We start from the raw sequence: 20009 nt of genomic DNA, 5'->3' as shown, positions 1-20009 counted from the left end.
ACTTTGAGAGGTACTAAAAATAGCACATGATGCTGTGCAGCTGATTGTAATAGCAGTTCCTCTCTCCAATGTGTGCTCCAGCTCTATTACACAGACAAAATCAATGTTATCTCCTACTTTCTCTTCTGACTTCTAAATCATTTCACCAGGAAAACAAGCAGACATTTGCAGCTGGAATTTTCATGCTTTCATGAGGCTGAAACAAGTGTGATGTGGTCTGTATATTGGTTTTGGATGATCTCTGTTTTACTTGTCATGAAGATTGTATGATCTTTTATAATTTATGTTTATTACTGCATCATGCTGAGTAAAGGCTAACTGCAGACTTAGTTGATGCCTCCTCTATTTTTCATCAAACTATTTGACCTAATTACATCCACTTCATGAACAGCAGCTGCTTTGTTTTTGCCAAAAGGCTTTAACATTAAAAGGTTGCTGTGAATACAGAATGAAGCAGACACAGTCTAAACTAGAGCAGTGATGCTGATGCTGATGAGAGCGAGCATGCCTTCAGACTGAAGACTGACAGAACAGTTGACCAATCCCGTGCGAGGGAGGCAGCTCTCTGAGCAAATCATCTCCAGCCTGCTGCACACCATGATGTGTGTCTATGGAGAGTGAGGAGAGCAGGAGGGAGGGGGAGGGCTGCGGCTCAAAGCTTAAGAGCCGGGGTGGGAATAGAAACGAGCAGACAAAGACTCTGCAGCAGCCTGCAGCATCACCATCCAGGGCTCCATCACACAGCGAGTGATCACCAGGACCTAGTCCCGTTAAACAGGAGAGGCCTGGCTGCTCGTCTGCCTGTCTGCATCCTCTTTTTCTTTATCATCTGAGAGAACACATACAGAGGAGCCATGCCTGAGTGCTGGGACGGGGTGAGTGTGTCATTAAAGGATGAATAATAATACCCCTGTCTGAGTGCACACATATGGATGTGTTGTCAAAAACACCATCATCTGTCTGATGATGATTTTAGAGCTGCTTGTTTTGCCTGTAGTGGTTAAATTTGGTGTATTTCGTTGTTATAAGAAAAATATCTTTAACTGGCTGCTCTGTTTTTATTGACATTCAGAAAAGGTAGCTGTGCTGGAAAGATTGTTTTTAATGTTTTGTCTTAGTATTCTGCTCTGAGAAGAAGAAAATGCATCGTCAGTGACATATGGAGGGTCATTCTTTGACTCTGGCCCACTGACACACATAAGCTTGCCAGCGCTGATGCAGTGCAATGCGCAGGTGCACATACCTCTATGGATCAATGCATAAACTAGTGTTTGTGCGTGTGTGTGCATGAGATGTGTTAATCCTTCTGCAGTATCATCCATTTTGGCAGCCTTGAAACGGATGAGGTGTGTGTGAGTGTGTGTGTGTGGGTGTGAAGAAGCAAAGAGAAGAGGAAGGAAATGGCCACTTGTTATTATATACTGAATGAAAACCTTCACTGAAAAAGCTTTATGCTCCTCCTTTAATCTTTGGGACCAGAATCTAATATAAAAACAATCGTTGGAGCGCATAAAACCACATCTTATTCTGAAAGCTGGATTTAATATTGTACAATGCTCCCAAGCAGATGAAGGTCATGAGGGGCTCATGTGTTTGTGAAATGTCTCCTCATGTTTACCAGAATCTGCTCATTTAGAGCAGAGAGTGAACAAAGCCGCTGATGCAGTTACTGCCTCAAATTAGAAAGCTGATCACAGATAACATGGATGTTGTTGCTGAAGTAATAGAGAGATAATCTGGATGGATTAACTCATAACTGCTGCTTGCATGACTATCTGATGCTGAGGGGGATTATGAAAAATTTTGGCTGCATTTTGTCTCTTTGGTGTTTTTTGAATTCCGTCATGGCGAACACAGAGCGAATTCAGAGTAGAGCGTGCAGCGGGACTGACAGCAGCAGGTTAATTGAGATTTTTGGTCGACTCTGAGTCTGAATAAGGTGTGAAATCAAACTCACAGAAGGACATTCATGATGCAGCATCACACTGTTCAGATCTGTTTGTTTTGGTGCAAATCGAGGTAAATAAAAAGTGTGTCAGCAAAATCAATAAAGGCTTCAGCCCAGTTTACAGCACAAATCAGGCATATCATGAAATAGCACTCTGTCTGTGGGTGTGTGTGTGTGTGTGTGGGGGGGGGGGGTTGCGCACACATCTTGCACATATCTTGTACCTCCATTTTGATTTTGGCTCTGACCAGGCGATGCTGACAAAATGTGGGTCATAACAACAGTTGCTGGATGCACAACAAGCCAAGCGTTTAGAGGCTGCGTGGAGATGGAGGGCAGAAGCTGCCAAATGACAAATGAATAAATATTCCAAGAACTCAAGTACAAAAGGAAAAGTAATTAAAGTAATTTGAATTTTGTCACAAATTTTTAAATTAATTCATTAATAGTTAACTAAATGTAGTTTTAGAATGTTAATTATCAAGTTCTTTTATTTATCTTGGTTACTTTCCTCCCATAGAACTAGTCAGAGATCTTTATTTCTATTTTAAAAAATCCTAGAGATTTCAGAAAACAATGAAAAAGTACTGCCAGAACTGGACATTGCATGCTTTCATTATTTGAATACTGCAGCTTTGACCAGAGGATGGTAATTTTTTAATTATTTCTGCTATAAAATGAAACCTCCTAAAACAAGATACTAGATGGTATAATTTTAACAATTAATCTGATATGATCTCAGAGAGGAAGTTCAAAATTACCTGGGACATTTGTCCCTCCCTGACACATGTCAGAAATGTGTCTGAAGAATCTCATTAAATGATCAAAGAGAAAGAAAAACAACCTTGAGGCACATGATCCATTTTGTGATTATTTAAGAACCTATAAAGACAGGCGTTTGTAGCTAATTATATATAATACAACCATTCACATTGGTTTTAATCTTTTATCTACTATGCTCTCCTGCAGCCTAGTCAGAGGTCAAATTAATAATTAAAACTTGCCTCTCATTCTGATTTTTCTACTTAGCTGCTGCTTTGTTTTCTCTGCCAGTCACACTTTAAATTCTGAGTCCCTTAAACCATTAACCACCCAATTATCCAAGAGCATGACATGTTAAGTCTTTGTTCAATAATAACCTGTCAGGACTCACAGTTCTCTTGGCTCACTGTAATTACAGACCTCTCTGCTGTCTAACAGAGCCCCTGCCCCTCTGTCATACTGCAGAGAAATATCCAAAGATTAATGTGGAACACTTCTGCATAGATTAGCTGCAAATGGTACAAGATCCCTGACTTGAGTTCAGTGTAAATCGGGTTAAATTAAGACTCTCTGAATGCTCAGTGTTTAGACATATTGATGTGTCGTGATAAACACTTGAGGTTATGGATCAGTAGGTGTGTTTTTCTCCTCTCTCTTTCTTCCATCAGGAGTAAACATTGTGACATAAACATCTGACAGTGTGTGAACCAGCAGGTGAATGAGAGTGTGTTTGTGTGTTTCACAGGAACATGATGTTGAGACTCCTTATGGGATGCTGCATGTGGTGATTCGCGGGGCACCCAAAGGAAACAAGCCTGCTATCCTCACCTACCACGATGTGGGATTGAACCGTGAGTATCCGGGAAATGTGTTTCTGTTCATGTGTGTGTGTGGGCAGATGTTACAAGGTAAGGTGTCTCTGCACTAAGCAAAGGTGATAATTGGCCCGCATATCACTCAATCCTTTCTGCCTGCACATGCTTCTAGCTTGAAAACAACTAATGCTAAAAAGGTCTACTATGAAAAGAGTTGTACTCAGTTTGATTAAAGTATGATTTAGCACTTCTGATATATGTACGTCAAATGGTTATACAGTCTAAATGAAAAATAAACTCTCAGATGTTTTCTTTTAATGATGATAACATTAAATATATAGAGCACCTATATACAGCAAAAGAACAAATTCATACCCAACCAATGATTAGCCCAACCATCACAACGAGAACCATAATAAGAACCCAAGCAACACAAGATCCCAACATTGAGACCAGGGGTACCAGAGATAAACGATGGTGTAGGCCAGTGTTTCCCAAACTTTTTGCTCTGGTGAGCCACTTTATAAGGTACAAGAAATCACATCCCAATGGCTTTTTTGCCCCATATGTTATTGCTTATCGAGTTTTCCCTCTTTGCCATCCTCGGCTGGTTGGTTGTGCTGATGGCTGGCACTAGCTCAGAAAACAATCTGGTTCTGACTTTCTGTTGTGCAAGCCTGAAAGACGCCGCTTCCCCTCTGTCACATAGGCTTCCTTTGCATGCCCAACCCCGAGGGCCCACAGTGGCTGTCTGATCTGGGACAAGGTGTTTCTTTTTAGCCAAGCATTAAATACTGTAGCAAAGAAATTCTGACCCAGAAAATCTCCTGCCACCCAACAGTAGGTCCCAACCCAGACTTTGGGAATAATTGGTTTAGCAATGTGAGAGATATTAAGAGTAAGAAGAAACAAAGGCAGTGAAATAAAGCAATACAATATGAGCTGTAAAAAAAGTCATCATTTAATATAAAAGTAAATACAAACAGCTGAAAGAGATAGAAGAATAAATAAAGCGATATTATAAACAAAAAATAACTAGAAGCTGTAAAGTGCTAGCAGAACTAACGGAACTACAGTAATTTTAATAATAATAAACAAATTAGAAGAAGAAGATAAAATATAAGATATAATAAGGGAATATTTTTTCTCTAAGGATAAAATAAATATAGTCTAGTCAGTTTCAGTAGTTGACTTGTGCAACTTTCACATTATAGTACAATCTAAAACTCATGCCAGCACTCAGTAGAAGCTGAGTGATCAATAATTGAATTATTGATCACTCAGCTTCTACTGAGTGATCAATTGATCAATAATTGAATTAAGGCATGATAATCAAATATGTGTATGTGTGTGAGAAACGATACAGACAAGTGGATGGAGAGGAGATGAAAACAGAATAAAACCAGTGAGAGGGAAAAAGTGCTCTGAGCGAGTTTGTCGTCATGTGTGATCAGAGTGGGCAAAAATAGAAATAGGAAAAGATGAGGAGGCAAATGATGGGTGAGTGTGCGAGGCATCGATGAAATGTAGGTCAGAAAAACATCCCCATCCTGCAGAGAGGGAGGCGGGGCGGGGCCGGCAGCACTGCGGCGCTGCTGTGTGATGGGTAGAGGTGGGAGAAGGATGGTGGGGGGGTTGGAGGATAGCGTGTCATGGACCAAAGCTGATCCATGCAGCTCTGCAAAAGGCAAATATCTGGCTTTTGTTGTCTGTCCTACTGCCTTTTTTACTGAAGTATTTCACTAAGCTGATTTTCCTTTCATTTTGAAAACGGAACAGAAGGCAATCATAAACAGCAAAACACAACAGAAAAAGGAAATGTGCAATACAAATTAAGACAGAAAATAAGATGTTAGTGAGAAAAAATGTAAAAAATGATGGAAAGGATAGCGGGCTTGCATTCTGCTGCTGCAGCAGAATCACAAGGCTATTAGTATTCATAGCCAGTCTCTAAATCATTGGACTGTGGCGCACCATCATTCAGGATAGAGCAGAGGCAAAGGATGAGAGGAGTCACACTGGAAACAGACAAAGGTAAATTGGAAGGGAGTTTATTGTTTTTATGTATAATAACTCCAAATTAGCAGATGGCTCAGCACACCGCCAGTGCCTTTAAACCACCTGTGCATTAAAACAGAATAAAAAGAGAGAGAAGATGAAGTCTGACAAAAACAGAACAGTTAACACTGAGAAGAGATCAAATGTTAAAGACAAGCAGGAAGGTGGGTGTTTTAAACAACAGGAGGGAGATCAAGAAGCAGAAATTCAAGTAAGAAAAGACGAGGGATGATAAAGAGAGAGAGGGGCTCAAACAGAGACACAACCAAAGTAGCAGAGGGAGAAAGTAGGTCACAAAGTCAGTGGGAGTGCAGACTATGAAGGCCGACTGATGATTCAGCGAGTACCAATAAGAGCTGGAGAAACATCTCACCTCTGTCCTCACGTAGCATCTCTGTTTATATAAACGGCTCCAAACCGGTGCCATGCTACACTGTGACAAATAGTCCACAGTCACCTCTCCTGACTCCCCTACTTTCATTTCTAACCCAGTTTTCGTGCTAATTGGCCCGTTTAATGAACTCATCTGCAGCCCGAGGAGGAAACAATGTTGCTGCGTGGTTTCACTGAATGTGACACACATGAGCTGAAAGTAGGACAACTGCAGAGCCGGTGGGAGGAGGGCAAAGGGAGAGCTGACATTTATAATACATGAAGCTATTTCAGAATGCTGGGTTCTAACTTTTTACACTGATTCAAGAAATAGAGTCAGAATCCTTATTTTGGAGAAATCCTGAGTGTGTCACTCTGAGAATAGACCAAATGTTTCATTCCTAAGAAAGACAGGATGTCTTCAGCTGAAAAGTACCACACCCTCTCCAGAGGAGTGTCTACACTTTTTTGACTCGGGTGGCCAAACTTGAGTGCCTTCTGAAGTTTGCCTGCACAAATGCACTTATTTACTCTTTGTTTCCCCTCTTATCATATCATCCATTTAAATATTTCAAAGATTTGATTGGCTATTCACATTTTTGAATTTTTGTAAGGCAACACATTTACAACAAAGGAATCCTCTCCACTTCATCATTCTTTAAATGAAGATGTTTGTCCATATACAAAATTAAAATGACAGAAAAAAGAAGATAACATGACAGTGAGACACAGAGAATGCTACTTTTAGCCTTTTGAATTGAAAATAAATCCTGCCTCTGATATAAAAAAAGACTTTATGACTGTCACTATCCAAATACATCAATACTCATGACACAAAATGTCACAACAGGGAACTTCAATTCTTTTAGTGCCAACAACTAAACAGCTGCTAATGATTAATCTTTTGGTCTTAACCAGCCATAAAGTCTGGCAGGAGCTTAATGTTTCCAGATTTATAACATATCAAAGATTTAAAACCATGAGAGAGAAGAGAAACTCATATTGAAATCAAAGAGGGATAAAGATGTAAACTCAAATGCTTTCATAATCTCTCTTGATTATAAGTAGACAGAACCAACAAAGCCTTAATACCAATTTATTTATAATCATCTAAGTCAATGCCCCTACCTTTCAAAATCTGACTCTCCAGTTACAGTGGAAGCCTCTGGGAACACTGCCAGACTGTGCAGTGATTAGTGACATATTTACTCTGACCAGACAGATTGTTTTCACAAAAGAAAACAAAAGAATCAAATGTTAAATAAAGTATTGAGATAAAAGTAAAAAACACACACCATCTTACTTTATTACTTCTTTAAATATCAGATGTAAATCATAAGGGGCATCTTTCCACGATGGTGAGTGAGTTTAAACGGATAAAGCCATTCTCTTGTTCTTTGTTCTTCATTTTAACAACCTTTACTGCAGTATCTTCAGATGACTTCATAATGCCAGTTCTCTGTTATAAATAGAGGTGAATGAGAGTTAAGGGAGTATCAGATTTGTTGAAGCAGTCGCTGACTTTTCCTCCTGGCACAGGATCAGGTGAACAGATGGTCACCTTCAAGGTCCTCTCTGAGCATGCTGCATATGTAATGTAATCACGTTTCTCTGCTCTCCATCTTCTCCTCCACCTCCTCACTGTGCCCTCTACGCCCTCCTCCCCCCATCTCTCCATCCTTTGCTCCCTGACTGTCCCACAGACAAGCTGTGCTTCAACACTTTCTTCAACAATGAGGACATGCAGGAGATCACCAAACACTTTGTGGTGTGCCACGTGGATGCTCCAGGGCAGCAGATCGGAGCATCGCAGATGCCACAAGGGTAACAATGCACACCACAAACAAGAGTCGTTAGAGAAGAAATTCAACACAAACACTCTACCACATAACAACTATGGGCCACTATGTTTAACTTATGTTGTATGTTAATGAGCTGGCTGTCAGAGGATTTGACTTTACATGAACCGAATTGGCTCTATTTTTTTTTCTAAATAAAAGAATGAAATAAAATTTAATGACTAAAATTCTAAAATACAAAAATATTTAGGATAATAAATAAACTTTTACTAAGAGTTGGGTTCTTCTTTCATTCATTTTGATTTTGAGAAACTGGCATTGTTTTAAGAAATAACATTTCATCTTAATTCTTCGCATTTCAGACTTTTAAATTTTGAATTTATTCTTCAAATACATGAATGAATGAATTTCCAGTTTTCTAATCTGGACTCTACTCTTTTACATTCTGACTGTTTTCATTAAAATGAATACACGAAATAATATCCTTAATATCCTTAATTTCTTGTTAAGTTATAAGTTATTATAGCTGCTGTCTTGGCCAGGACACTCTTGAAAAAGAGATTTTTAATCTCAATGAGGTTTTTTCCTGGTTAAATAAAGGTTAAATAAATAAATAAATACATATTTTTTTTGTGACTTGAATTCTTCAGTTAAAAGTGTAAAAGCTGCACTTTAGTAGTACACTTTTGGTTTTTCCTTAGTTTACTTATGGTCTGTATGAAATAAGGTTACATGACTGCAGTTTGATTATTATAAAAACACTTTTTATTTCTCTGTCATCTAATTGGTGTCCTCTCTACCCACAGGTACCAGTACCCTACCATGGACCAACTGGCTGGGATGCTGCCCACTGTGGTGCAGCACTTTGGGTTTGTGTTGTTTTCGTTTTAATTCTAGTTGTACAGCCTTTTTTTCAAAGAGCAGACACAGGGACTTCATGTCCTCTTTGTACTTACCAAGCTGGCAAGAACAGCATGTCTTTTATATCCACCCCCTTATGTTACATCCACATTTACTTACACCAGTGCTTCTGTGGGATTTACTTCTTTCAAAATGAATGTTTCAGTTTGGTTAGAGAAAATTTAAAAAACATAGAATGAAGATGCACACACAAGAATTTCAAAATCCGCTGTCACTAAAATCCTTGTGTAATGTTGTAAAGACAGTAAGTAAGTCCACAATAATACTCTATAAGTTTTTATATCCCTTTATGTTATCCACATGTTAAAAACTGTCGCATGTAACATTGCCTCTAATGAACCAATGACCTCTCTGCAGATTCAAGAGCATTGTGGGTATTGGAGTCGGAGCTGGAGCTTACATCCTAGCCAAGTTTGCTGTAAGTTGTTTTTTTTTTATTGATCCATCATGTACTGGACATATTACCCATGCACAGCGAGTCTAGCGCTGGTTTAAACCTTTACATTTATATGACATGTTATTATTTTCTCTCAGCTGATCTTCCCAGATCTGGTGGAGGGTTTGGTTCTGCTCAACATCGACCCCAATGGCAAAGGGTGGATCGACTGGGCTGCCACCAAGGTACCAAGGCTGTTACCTCACACTAATGCTTTGCTTTGGTTTCTGCTGATGAATGCAGGCTGTTTTCTTTTCTTACATTTGTCCCAAACTGTTTTCCCCAGCTGTCAGGTCTGACCAGTGCACTGCCTGATACTGTCCTGCCACACCTTTTCAGCCAGGTATTAGACCACTGTTATTCTTCAATTACTTCTCAGTCGACTTTCTTTTATGGTACTTTTTTAAAAAATAGAAGCTAAAGCGAGACAAAAAAAGGTTTTAAGTACAATCTTTACCACATCTAAGTGTATAGCCTTTCTAGCATGCTAGTAGCAAGAACTAAAGTCTCTGCTTATCTAAAGGACTATAAGTCTCTTAATTGTGTATCCTCATTGATTTTCTGATGGTTTTGGGTTTTTCTTGCAGGAGGAGCTGATGAACAACACAGAGCTTGTGCAGAGCTACCGGCAACAGATCAACAACACCATCAACCAGTTCAACCTGCAGCTTTTCTGGAACATGTACAACAGGTAAGGAAAAGTGTTTCCCTCTACTGTACCAGTCATATTTGCACCACTCAGACCAAAGAGAAAGTAATCTGATCGTCTATCTTGTCTGGTCCCTTTCAGTCGGCGGGACTTGGAGATGAACCGCAGTGGGACTGTTCTCAATGCTAAGACCCTCAAGTGAGTTTACACAGCCATTGTCCCAATACATTGACTCATAAAGATTAAATGAATATATTGAACTAATGCTGTCAGTTGATTAATGCAAACTATTGTGATTAATTACAGGCATTGTAATCAATAAATCCAATATGTATTAATAATTTTAGAAGAATTGTACTACAGGGAGACTTAAAACTTTAGCAAGTTAATTCACAACCTACTTTAATCTGATTAAGTTGCTCCACATTGGGAATATTTGGCACATGTTTTGATTAAATCTATAAAGCCACTGTTGCATTATGAAATCAGAGTGCAATGAATCTGTAGGTTTATCTTTGTATCATGTTTTCTTTTAGCCAAAATAAAATAGGCTACATTAAATTGTGCATGATAATATTTCCCAGAAATATTGTATTTCACAGACAGATGAAAAAATCTTTTATAGATTTAACAGAAATTTGTAAGCTGTCACCATCATGTTGATTAAGAGGCACATCACTTTTAATCATATATTATTCTTCATTTTGACTGTTGGATGTATAAAAATAATTTTAAAATGGCACATTCCCTATTTTAGGTAGTAGTTTAGAGGCCAAACAACTAATTGAGAAAACAAACAAACAAAAATCCCTAAAGAACTATACAAATACTGACAAAAAATCAACTTCTTAAAAATAATTGTGACTTCATTGTTCCTGTAGGTGTCCTGTGATGCTGGTTGTAGGAGACAATGCTCCTGCTGAGGAGGGAGTGGTGAGTCCATCAGTTTATCCCCCTCTGCTCTGAGAGTTCCTTTTTTTGTCTCATGGTGCAGAGCCTGTCCCATCAGCTGCTCCCCCTCTTTTGCCCTCACCTTGAACCTTCTCATAACTCTCTAATCTTCCTTCAAAGTAGTCCTGCCTCTAAGAAAAGATCTAACTAAAGCTCTGAACATTCAATCCTCCCCCTGTGCCCCTGATCTTGTCCTTATCACTGATTTGTACTTGGCATGAAAACCTAGTTAGAGTTTGTTCTCATTCAGTAAAACAGAAACAGGTCAGCCAGCAGAGACTTAGTTCACTCTGTGCACAACCCTGCTGCACCCCAGGGACTCTGTGTGTGTCTGTTCTGTCTCCGTCCGTCCATCTGCGTCTGTGCGCACCACTTGCTTTATGTACTATAGGTGTGTGTGTTAGTGTGCTAGTGTGTTCTCTGGGGGCCAGATGGCCTCACTCTGTCTCTGGGGTTTCCTAGTTTGAAGTGGCCTAGATATTTATGCTTCTGCACCAGTTAATCTGCTCATGTTAAAATTGAAATCAAATCAGTCCTCTGTTGGATGGAGGGATGGGATAGAGGTGCAGCGAGGGAGGGCGGGGTGGGAAGTGGTTATAAAACATCTTGGAAAGACAGAGAATTAGAGGGATGGAAAGTGACAGAGGGATGGAGGGAAATAAACTGAGGAAGCAAGAGACGTAAACAAAGGCTGTTAGATTGGATCTGACAGATGGAGGTCATGTTAATATTTGATATCCGCTCATATTAAGGCTGCTGCGTTTGCTCCCACTTCTGTGACACATTCCTTTACACAAAGTGAGCAGCCCACAGGAACAAAGGGAATATGCTGAGAAATGCATAAATAAGACTTGCATTTGCACAGCCTCATTTCAGATTTTTCATTTTAATGTTTTGTTGTTCAAAGCTGTGCTGTTTGTGTTACAGTGCTTTAGTAAAAGACTTGTTTTTTTAAGTGTTTTTTTAAGAAGCAACACCTTTACACACATTTGTTACTTGACAAGTTGGGGCAGTGAAATATGTATCTTGGTAGTCTGTTGAAGGATTAAAGATTAAAAGCAGCAGAGAGCTAAAACATGTCAGTGTTGTCTGTGCGTTTCTGTGTCCACATGGTCATGTATCTGTGCACGTCTGCCTGCTGTGTGTGTGTGTGTGTGAGTGTGAGTGTGCACACTGCGGCTCTCAGCCTGCTGGAGTGACTCATCTCTGCAGCACACTGCAGTATCTGGGTCACTCACATACACACAGACTAATATAGACTCCATACATCATCTAAAGGTACAGCATATGAAACAGTGTCCCCTACCCCAATGCAAAACATGAAGAACATTTTACTGAAGCTGCTTTCCTTTTTCTTTTTTTTTAAACAAAGTTCAACCTGTTGTTTTTATTTTCAAGGTGGAGTGCAACTCCAAACTGGACCCAACCAACACCACCTTCTTAAAGGTAACTGTTTGACCCTATGTAATATGCAGTAACTTCATAAGCTAGTATAGAATAGACATTCATTCATCTTGAAGGAAATTCTTGCTTATTTCTGATTTTTTTTTTTTTTTTTAAGATTTATTTTTGGGCTTTTTGTGCCTTTATTAGATAGAGGAGGACAGTGGATAGAGTCATAAACAGGGTCAAGAGTGGGGGTGAGACATGCGGTAAAAGGCCTCAGGCTGGATTCGAACTCAGGTCGCCCGCGTATATGGGGAGCGCCTTTAACCACTAGGTCACCTGCTCCCTGCTTAATTCTGATTTTTAAGACCATTTTTAGTCAGTCTGACAGCAGAAAAATTTGTCATTTAAATACAAATTTAATTTATATCAATTTTGTTTATAAACAGCATAATCTAGGTCAGTGGTTTTCAACTGGTGGCTTGTGACCCAAAAGTGGGTCCCAAAGCTGTTTTCAGAAGGTCTCCAATGGGTGTCTGAAAAAACATGATGGCAAAAAGTCTGTGAAGTCCTTGGTGGGCATGCATCCATGCATTTGTCACTTTTTCTTACAATAACAAAGCTGTTTTTCCACTTTAAAGAGATAATTTCTCCAGAACTCTGGATAATGCCAAATAAGTTTAGGTAATCAGGCGGAAATGTGGTGTGTTAGTTTTGTCTTGTCTTTTTTTTGGTCATGTATTTGGCTCCATCCAAGATCTAGGCCCCTCCACACAAAGACAAAATCAGGAGTATACGCAAAACTTTTTGCCATTTCGATGTTTCATCCACACAGAAATGGTGTTTTGAGAGGCCATAAACGCTACTTTTTGAAACCAGATCCCAGAGTGAACAAATCTGTGTATGCCTACTAGGCGTATACAGATTTGGCGTATATGTGGCGACCAAAAATACCAAAACATCTTAAAGTTTACTAACTTTATAGTAGATACTCACACTTCATATTATAGAAATATTCAAATATGATTCAGGGATCAAAAAAGAACAGTTGCAAGAAAAAAGTCAAAAAAAAATGTGTATGACTTAATCTCCAGTATTCACTGTACACTAATATTGCTCTCTCCTCTGATGACAGATGGCTGACTCTGGTGGACTTCCCCAGCTCACACAGGTAACATTGAGCCTGCTAACAAAGCACACCTAATACCAGTTTAAGACAGACCAGTGTGTCTCTGATCTGTGAGTCTGTTTTCTTTAAATCCGGTGAAATGTAAACTCTAACAATTTGTTTTCCAGCCTGGCAAGCTGACTGAAGCCTTCAAGTACTTCCTGCAGGGAATGGGCTACAGTGAGTATCAGACCCAGACTATGACAGTAGATTTCATAAATATATGACTAATTTTGATACAGTTATCTAAGTAAATGTTTAACTGTATTGTGATGTTATGTTATACCATACAGAGGGACATGAGTTGTGTTAATCTTGCCCTCTGTCTTCCTTACCCGTTCTCTCAGTCGCTTATGTGAAGGATCGGAGGTTGAGTGGAGGGCCAGGTACTTCCTCCTCCTCGTTCACCTCTGACCTCTTATTGCTGCCCTGTTCGATGACATTGGCATTTTCAAATTTTTTTTGATTTATTTGATTATTGATATAATGTTCTGGGCTTTTATGAAATTTTTACTTTTGCTATCATTGCGGTTTCTTTTGATCTGACAGACATTGAACCCCATCTTTTTTTTCTTTTTGAAAAATAATTTTTCCTCCAGAGGAAAAATATATTGTTACTTCTCCTTCCCCCATCCTTTTGCCATTGCATCTCCAATACAGCTCTTTGCATGGCCTTGAGCTAGCTCTGAGCAAAGCCTTTTGGATTATGCCTATAATAGATGATCAACATGTGTCTTTAAGTAGGCAGTAAATGTTCAAGGTTCTGAATAAGAATGACAAACAGAGATGAATTTAATTCCTGGTAACAAGTCAGTCAGTCAAGTTCAAACTAACCTTGTCCTCAAGGCAATGCAGATTTGTGCTCAGTTACCAAACCTGCACACAAAATGCACAGAATACAATGTGAAGCATTAGATTATATACTTTGACACTGTCCCAGGCTACAGGCTTGCAGCTGTTTGTTTTAGAAACCAAACAACTAAAATTCATTTACTTTGACTGATAGAGCACTTTCAAAGCTAGAGTCAGAGTTGTATTCATTGTTTTATTAAAGCTGCAAGTAGCCAATAAATACAACTGCTTGTACATTCACATTTATTTGCAAAGTAAGTCTACAAGTGCAAATATTACTCACTCACATGTTTTCACTGTCACTTTAAAATGATGTAGGATCAACACATGGCACATTTATGTGTTGTTTGTGTATGTTACTTCTATAAAAACAGTAAAACAACTTTTGTATTCTGTGAGGTAAAAATGTTTTTTTAATGCAGTAAAGTGGCTTTATATAAATTAAAATAAAAGCTGTTCCTGATTAAAAAATTATATCTTAACAAACAAGCCTCCATAAGCCAATTAGTGGGAAAAACAAACATTTTATCATGGGTACTTGAAACATTTGCCTACAAGTATTTGTTTACAACAGTCACAAACTGTTCTCAAATTCAAACCTTTTTATAAATTTATTTTTGTATTTAGATTAAAAAAAAAGCAGTGGTTTAAAGTACTGAATTTTACCTACAACATATTCAGAATCTAGAACTATTCATGGAGTTATATGAATTATTCCTGAGCTTGGAAACAACTTTAGACAATCTTATCTCTATATCTTCTTAGGCATAAAATTAAATTAGCACAAAAAGTAAGGACATTTGTGTTTGGAAGAGTAGTTCTTTGCTGTAACAATGCTACTTGGCAAAAACAAATCTTATACCATTGGAAAGTGTTTTATTTCCCTTTTAAATGGTGCCACATTTGTAAGAAACATGCATTTGGGGGATTAACTGGGTATGAGAGTTGTGTCCATGAAAGATTTGCCCAATTTTCTCTCCAATGATGATGATAAGGCACCTAGTTGTCAGCATCTGGGGGTACTGGAAGTTAAAAAAAAGTGTCAATAGCAACAGCAAAATATGCTATTTGGCATTGTCAGAGAAGATATGGCAAATTTTTCATGAGTCCAATCCTCATACTCAGCTCTGCTGCTCATCCCACAAATGCATGGTCCTAACAAATGTGGCACCATTTAAAAGAGAAATAAACAGGCTTTCAAACAGTGTAAGATTGTTATTGCATTGTTACAACAAATCATTAACACAAATGCCCCTACTTTTTGTGCTAAGTTTAGTTACAGCTTACTATTTGATTAATGATTAATTCATGCAGCCATGTTTTCTGTTCATATGGGAGAATGAGGCTAAAAGAACAGACTGAGCCCTGAGTTTCTCCTGCATGATGCTGACAATGTGTTTCTGTTCAGACACATTCACAGCTTTTCTGAGCAACCTGCACTTGTTACAGCTGTTATGTGAGCCACCTAGCTACAAAAAATACTGTTCTTAAGTTCTCCACACTAGCATGAACTACCCACATTCCCCCAGCATCATCCAACATCTCACTGATTTATTTGCAACAAAGTGTAATGTCCAATTCTTGTCTTCCTCCCATCCCCTCCTCTCCCTCCTAGTGCCCTCTGCCAGCATGACTCGCCTCGCTCGCTCCAGGACAGCCTCCCTGAACAGCGCCAGCTCCATGGATGGCTCCCGCTCTCGGGCCTGCACCCATTCTGACAGCAGCGAGGGAGTCGGGACAGTCACCCACACCATGGAGGTGTCCTGCTGAGGAGTTAGCCTGCCATAGAAAGAGGAAGGGAGGGGGTAGAGGGATGGGAAGAGAGTTGGGGAGAGATGAGAGTAAAGAGAAGGGCTGGGTGAAGGAAGTCAGACATGATGGAGGGTGAAATGAGACAGTACCATTAGGAAAGCTTGTGAATAGGTGGAAATATCTCTTTCTGTCCTTTTCTAACTCCTCCAGATCCCTTTGTCTGCCATCTTCTTTCCTTTCCACTGTAAAATACCATATGTATTACTACTAACACCCCCAACCACCCATGTCACCCAGCACTTAAAGATTAGGCATCTGTTTTTGTTCTCAGTGTCATTCTTGTGTTTGCTAAGTGTTTCCTCATTCTTTACTTCCCCACTTCAGCCCCCCTCCCCCAAAACACACAACAAAAAAACGAGCAAAATTGTCTGTCAGATTCCACACAACACTATACCATAATAAGCTGCTGTTGTAAACATGATACTAAAATCTTTCAGAAATGGTGAAAGTACAGGACACAAGGAGGAAACAGAACTATTTAGGGAACATTAAGGAAAAGTGTTGAGCCTTTTGAAAGTTGTTTATTATTTACTTCTGAATGGACAAAGTGTAAGTATCTCTCTCTGTGTTGTTAATAAGGATGTTTAATTCCTCTCTAAAATTGGCAGGTGTGCATCAAAAGGGGTGTGTCCAGTTTTACAGGTAGCAGAACACAGCCACTTGTAGCTGAGTGCACCTGTAGTGCTTAGAGAGAGCTTTTATTAGTCATAGCTAGAGTCCAACACACTAATTTAAAGTTGTACTTGGTGAAGATTTAACTTAAATTACAATTCAATTGCAAAACAGTGATATTATTTGCTGGAATAGGTGTGCACTAGACCCTGGGATGGGTCTGGATGGGCCTGATAGTTATATTTGTTACAGGAAAGCATCAGAGATGCACCTTTATGATTGTCTATTTTGTAATGATCATGAGTCGTACTTTTTAAGATGGTCACAGTTCTTTAATTTTTTTTATGCTTGAGACAAAATCTAAAGGCTGGAGTCTGTGAGTTCAGATGTTAAACCTAGGCTGACAGTCATAAGTAACCAAACCACTGTTGATTTTATCTTGATTTTTTTAGCTAGATGACAATCTATGACTCAGAGTTCATCAGCATTTAAAGGAGCACAATCAAATGTAGATAATGTAGCAGGAAAAGCAAGGAGCAGTAGGTCAGCATGTGGATATGAGGAGGAATAGAACACCTACATCTATTAACACACATTAATCATTCACCTGTGAAGTTATGTAGATCTCTCAATCATTTATTTGCTTGAAAGATTACAAAAATACACTAATATAAACAAAATAGTTCAATGTTTGATGTTTGTACTCTATGCAGCATGTAGATTAAGAAATGCAATGTTATCTGTATTAGCTCAAATAGCAAATTTTATAGACTGAATGTATCACACTAACCAGGACAATTCTCATCATATGATCATTTTAAAGATTAACCTAAACTACATAATCTAGATGTGTGGTCCATCCAGACAACAGAAGGGTTTTTATGATGGTGAAATTTTCTTAGAATTACATTTAAGAAACATTGGTGAAATGTTGCTAAGTGCAGCTTTAAACTGTGTCATCTCACATTTCTAAGACAATCCACTACATGAGTATAGACTAGAAGAAGTATCTATATGTATATGCATGTGAATGTGAAAGTAATCTTAGGGCATTCTAGTATCTAAGTAGTGTTCAGCATTAGGGCATTGTTCATTAGCTCTTTGTATGTGGCTAGATAAATAGAGCCATGGATGTAAGCACCATCACTGGTCTGTAACTCCAGCGCACACGTGAACATGGTTCTGGCCATAGTCGGTCGACTTTGTGGTCTTTAACATGACAATCACACTCTGATCCAAACCAAACTAGACCAGAGGGGCCGAGGCGGGACCAGGCCGGCCCTGCAAACTCACTTTGCAGGTTACCGCCACGCAACTCACAGTAGACTTCCCTTACAGTGCAGAGCCCTTCTGTATTGATATACCAAAGCTTGCCACATGCACCCACACAGAAATATCCACTATCACACTTTTACCCCTTGCATAGACTCATATTTACACATCTTCCTGTAAGAACCATAGTGGGCTAAGCTTTGTAGGGGAACCAATCCAAAGAAAAATACTCACAATTCACAAACAAGAAGGAATCCATTGCTATGTGGTTAGATTGTGTTTTGATGTGCTGTGTAACTATCACTACTGTAGTACATGTATAGAAATATAGTTATAGACTAGTGTAGCTGTGTGCTGGGATCTGCTGTAAAACTGGACCACCATGTATGTAGGGATCAGAGATGGGGTCTCCTGGTTTTTGGCTTAGTAATGTACAGTGTTCATGTACCATAGTCACCTTCTCCTGTTTGACATTTTTTCAAAAAACCCTTTGGTCCCCTGTCAGAAGGGGCATAGCTTCCAATCGCTGAGGTGTGCGCTTCCCTGAGGTGGCCTGTAAGGGACGGGGCTTTTTTGGAGCCATTTGGGCGCCAAGCTCAGAATGTAGGGCAACCCCCAGCCACCTTAAAAAACAACCCCTTTCCCCTAAAAAAAATCACAAGGTGCCCCGGCTCTCACAGGCAAACCCAGTCGCACCCTAAAGGGCTATCAGCTGAAGTCACTTTTTTAATGTTGGTAGTGTAATTTGTGTTTCTAGACACCAGGGGGCGCAAGACTGCAGAATAATGATTGAGAATGGGTTTTTTTTTTTTTTTTTTTTTTCAGTGAAGGAAGAGAAGGGGTTATAACCTTAAACACTGAGAGAGATTCTGACCTGAAAATGAATGAATGAATGTTAATGGGAAAGAATGTGATGTAGTTGAAGCTCTAGAGATTATTGTTGATTTGTTTTAAACAAGTCAAACATATGAAGGAGGATTTTTGAAGATTTTAAAACGGTCAAATCCAACACCTCAGTCACTTCTCGTACAACCTCACAGATGGATTTCAGGAACACTGATGTTTGCATGTAGCATAAACAATAACCTTTCAGTGTTTTTTCTCTTTACTTAGCTATTTTTTGACATCTACACTCTTGTTTCCTCCTACACAACTTCTATCCATACTGCCTGGGGGCCCCTGAATGTATTTTGTCCCTTTTTGAAGTGCTGTACAGTATTGTCAACCTACACCTCTTAGAAACCCTCTCTATGGTTTGCACATTTGTTCCTTCTCCACATCTTTGACATTTTATTCTGAAAATGGAAACCAAGCTCCCTCCTATTCCTACTAAAGGTCTAATAATAGTGAAGCTCAGTAGGGATTTGTGAAAATTCACAGTAAGCAGGCATTGAATCAGTTTGTATGGACCTTAGTCCTCTTTGCACTTGTAGATACTTTTGATTTATAGAGCAGGTTTATTTGGATCTAACCCTCTAACACTCCAGTATTGTGTACAAAACTTCAACATTTTTCTGTTTCTCTTCCCTTGGATTTTCAGTCTTTTATAGGCAACGACAGTGTAACTTCATATGGTTAAATGATATTGATTCATGTGTACTACTACTATTCTTCTTACTGCCATTCTGATTGATTTGTAATGAGCAATAAGTTCTCTTTATTTTTTTTTTTTGATTGTTTCATATTGTGGGAGTCTTCCCTATGCGCTTGTTTGTATTCACAACAGTAAAAGGACTCTTACCTGCTATGTTGTCATTCAAATGTGTAATGTAAAGTTTAAATATATATTATATATATATTAATACATATACCAAGTAAGCTGTCTCTGTCCATGTACTGATCAAGTAACAAGTAAGAAATAAAGACTTTGTCTGAATTTGAAGAGTCTGCTGTCAAATCCTTCTCAGTTCTGTCCATGGTGTCTGAGCTTAACCACTAACATGGAGGAAAACATGTGCAGACAAGAAAATGCTAAAATGATAAAAGCTATGATGAATGCGGTAACTATAACTTGCTGCAAATAAAATAAATGGGCAGCAAAATTCTGAAACAGCTGTTTTTACATCAAACATGCCACAAATTGATTGATCGATTGATATGGCGATTTCAATGTAATAAAGAAAGTACCTTGCAAATTCACAGACACAAATATAAAAAAATTAGGTGATGCAAAGGAAACAATAACACTTAATGAAT

General features: G+C 38.9%; 1 protein-coding gene across 7 annotated transcripts in view; it reads left to right on the top strand.

The window, feature by feature from the left end:
- Nucleotides 1–18668, top strand: part of ndrg4 (NDRG family member 4) — an 81974-nt gene extending 63306 nt beyond the window's left edge. For 4 of the 7 annotated variants that reach the window (XM_041795264.1, XM_041795265.1, XM_041795261.1 and 1 more), the window contains 14 exons: nucleotides 3456–3561; nucleotides 7659–7779; nucleotides 8561–8623; nucleotides 9033–9093; nucleotides 9210–9296; nucleotides 9398–9454; nucleotides 9699–9802; nucleotides 9902–9958; nucleotides 10642–10693; nucleotides 12110–12157; nucleotides 13233–13268; nucleotides 13394–13445; nucleotides 13613–13651; nucleotides 15733–18668. In XM_041795264.1, the coding sequence (XP_041651198.1) occupies nucleotides 3456–3561; nucleotides 7659–7779; nucleotides 8561–8623; nucleotides 9033–9093; nucleotides 9210–9296; nucleotides 9398–9454; nucleotides 9699–9802; nucleotides 9902–9958; nucleotides 10642–10693; nucleotides 12110–12157; nucleotides 13233–13268; nucleotides 13394–13445; nucleotides 13613–13651; nucleotides 15733–15887 (1038 nt within the window). In that variant the 3' untranslated portion in view covers nucleotides 15888–18668. Of the gene's footprint in view, nucleotides 1–683; nucleotides 876–3455; nucleotides 3562–7658; nucleotides 7780–8560; nucleotides 8624–9032; nucleotides 9094–9209; nucleotides 9297–9397; nucleotides 9455–9698; nucleotides 9803–9901; nucleotides 9959–10641; nucleotides 10694–12109; nucleotides 12158–13232; nucleotides 13269–13393; nucleotides 13446–13612; nucleotides 13652–15732 lie in introns of those variants that run through there. The other 3 variants (XM_041795266.1, XM_041795268.1, XM_041795262.1) reach the window with 3 other exon arrangements.
- The last annotated feature ends 1341 nt before the right edge of the window (nucleotides 18669–20009 follow it).

The sequence above is a fragment of the Cheilinus undulatus genome, linkage group 9 (genome assembly GCF_018320785.1).
Source record: "Cheilinus undulatus linkage group 9, ASM1832078v1, whole genome shotgun sequence".
Lineage (NCBI taxonomy): Eukaryota > Metazoa > Chordata > Actinopteri > Labriformes > Labridae > Cheilinus > Cheilinus undulatus.
The sequence above is the reverse complement of the archived record's forward strand: the minus strand, read 5'-3'. Positions and strand labels throughout refer to the sequence as shown.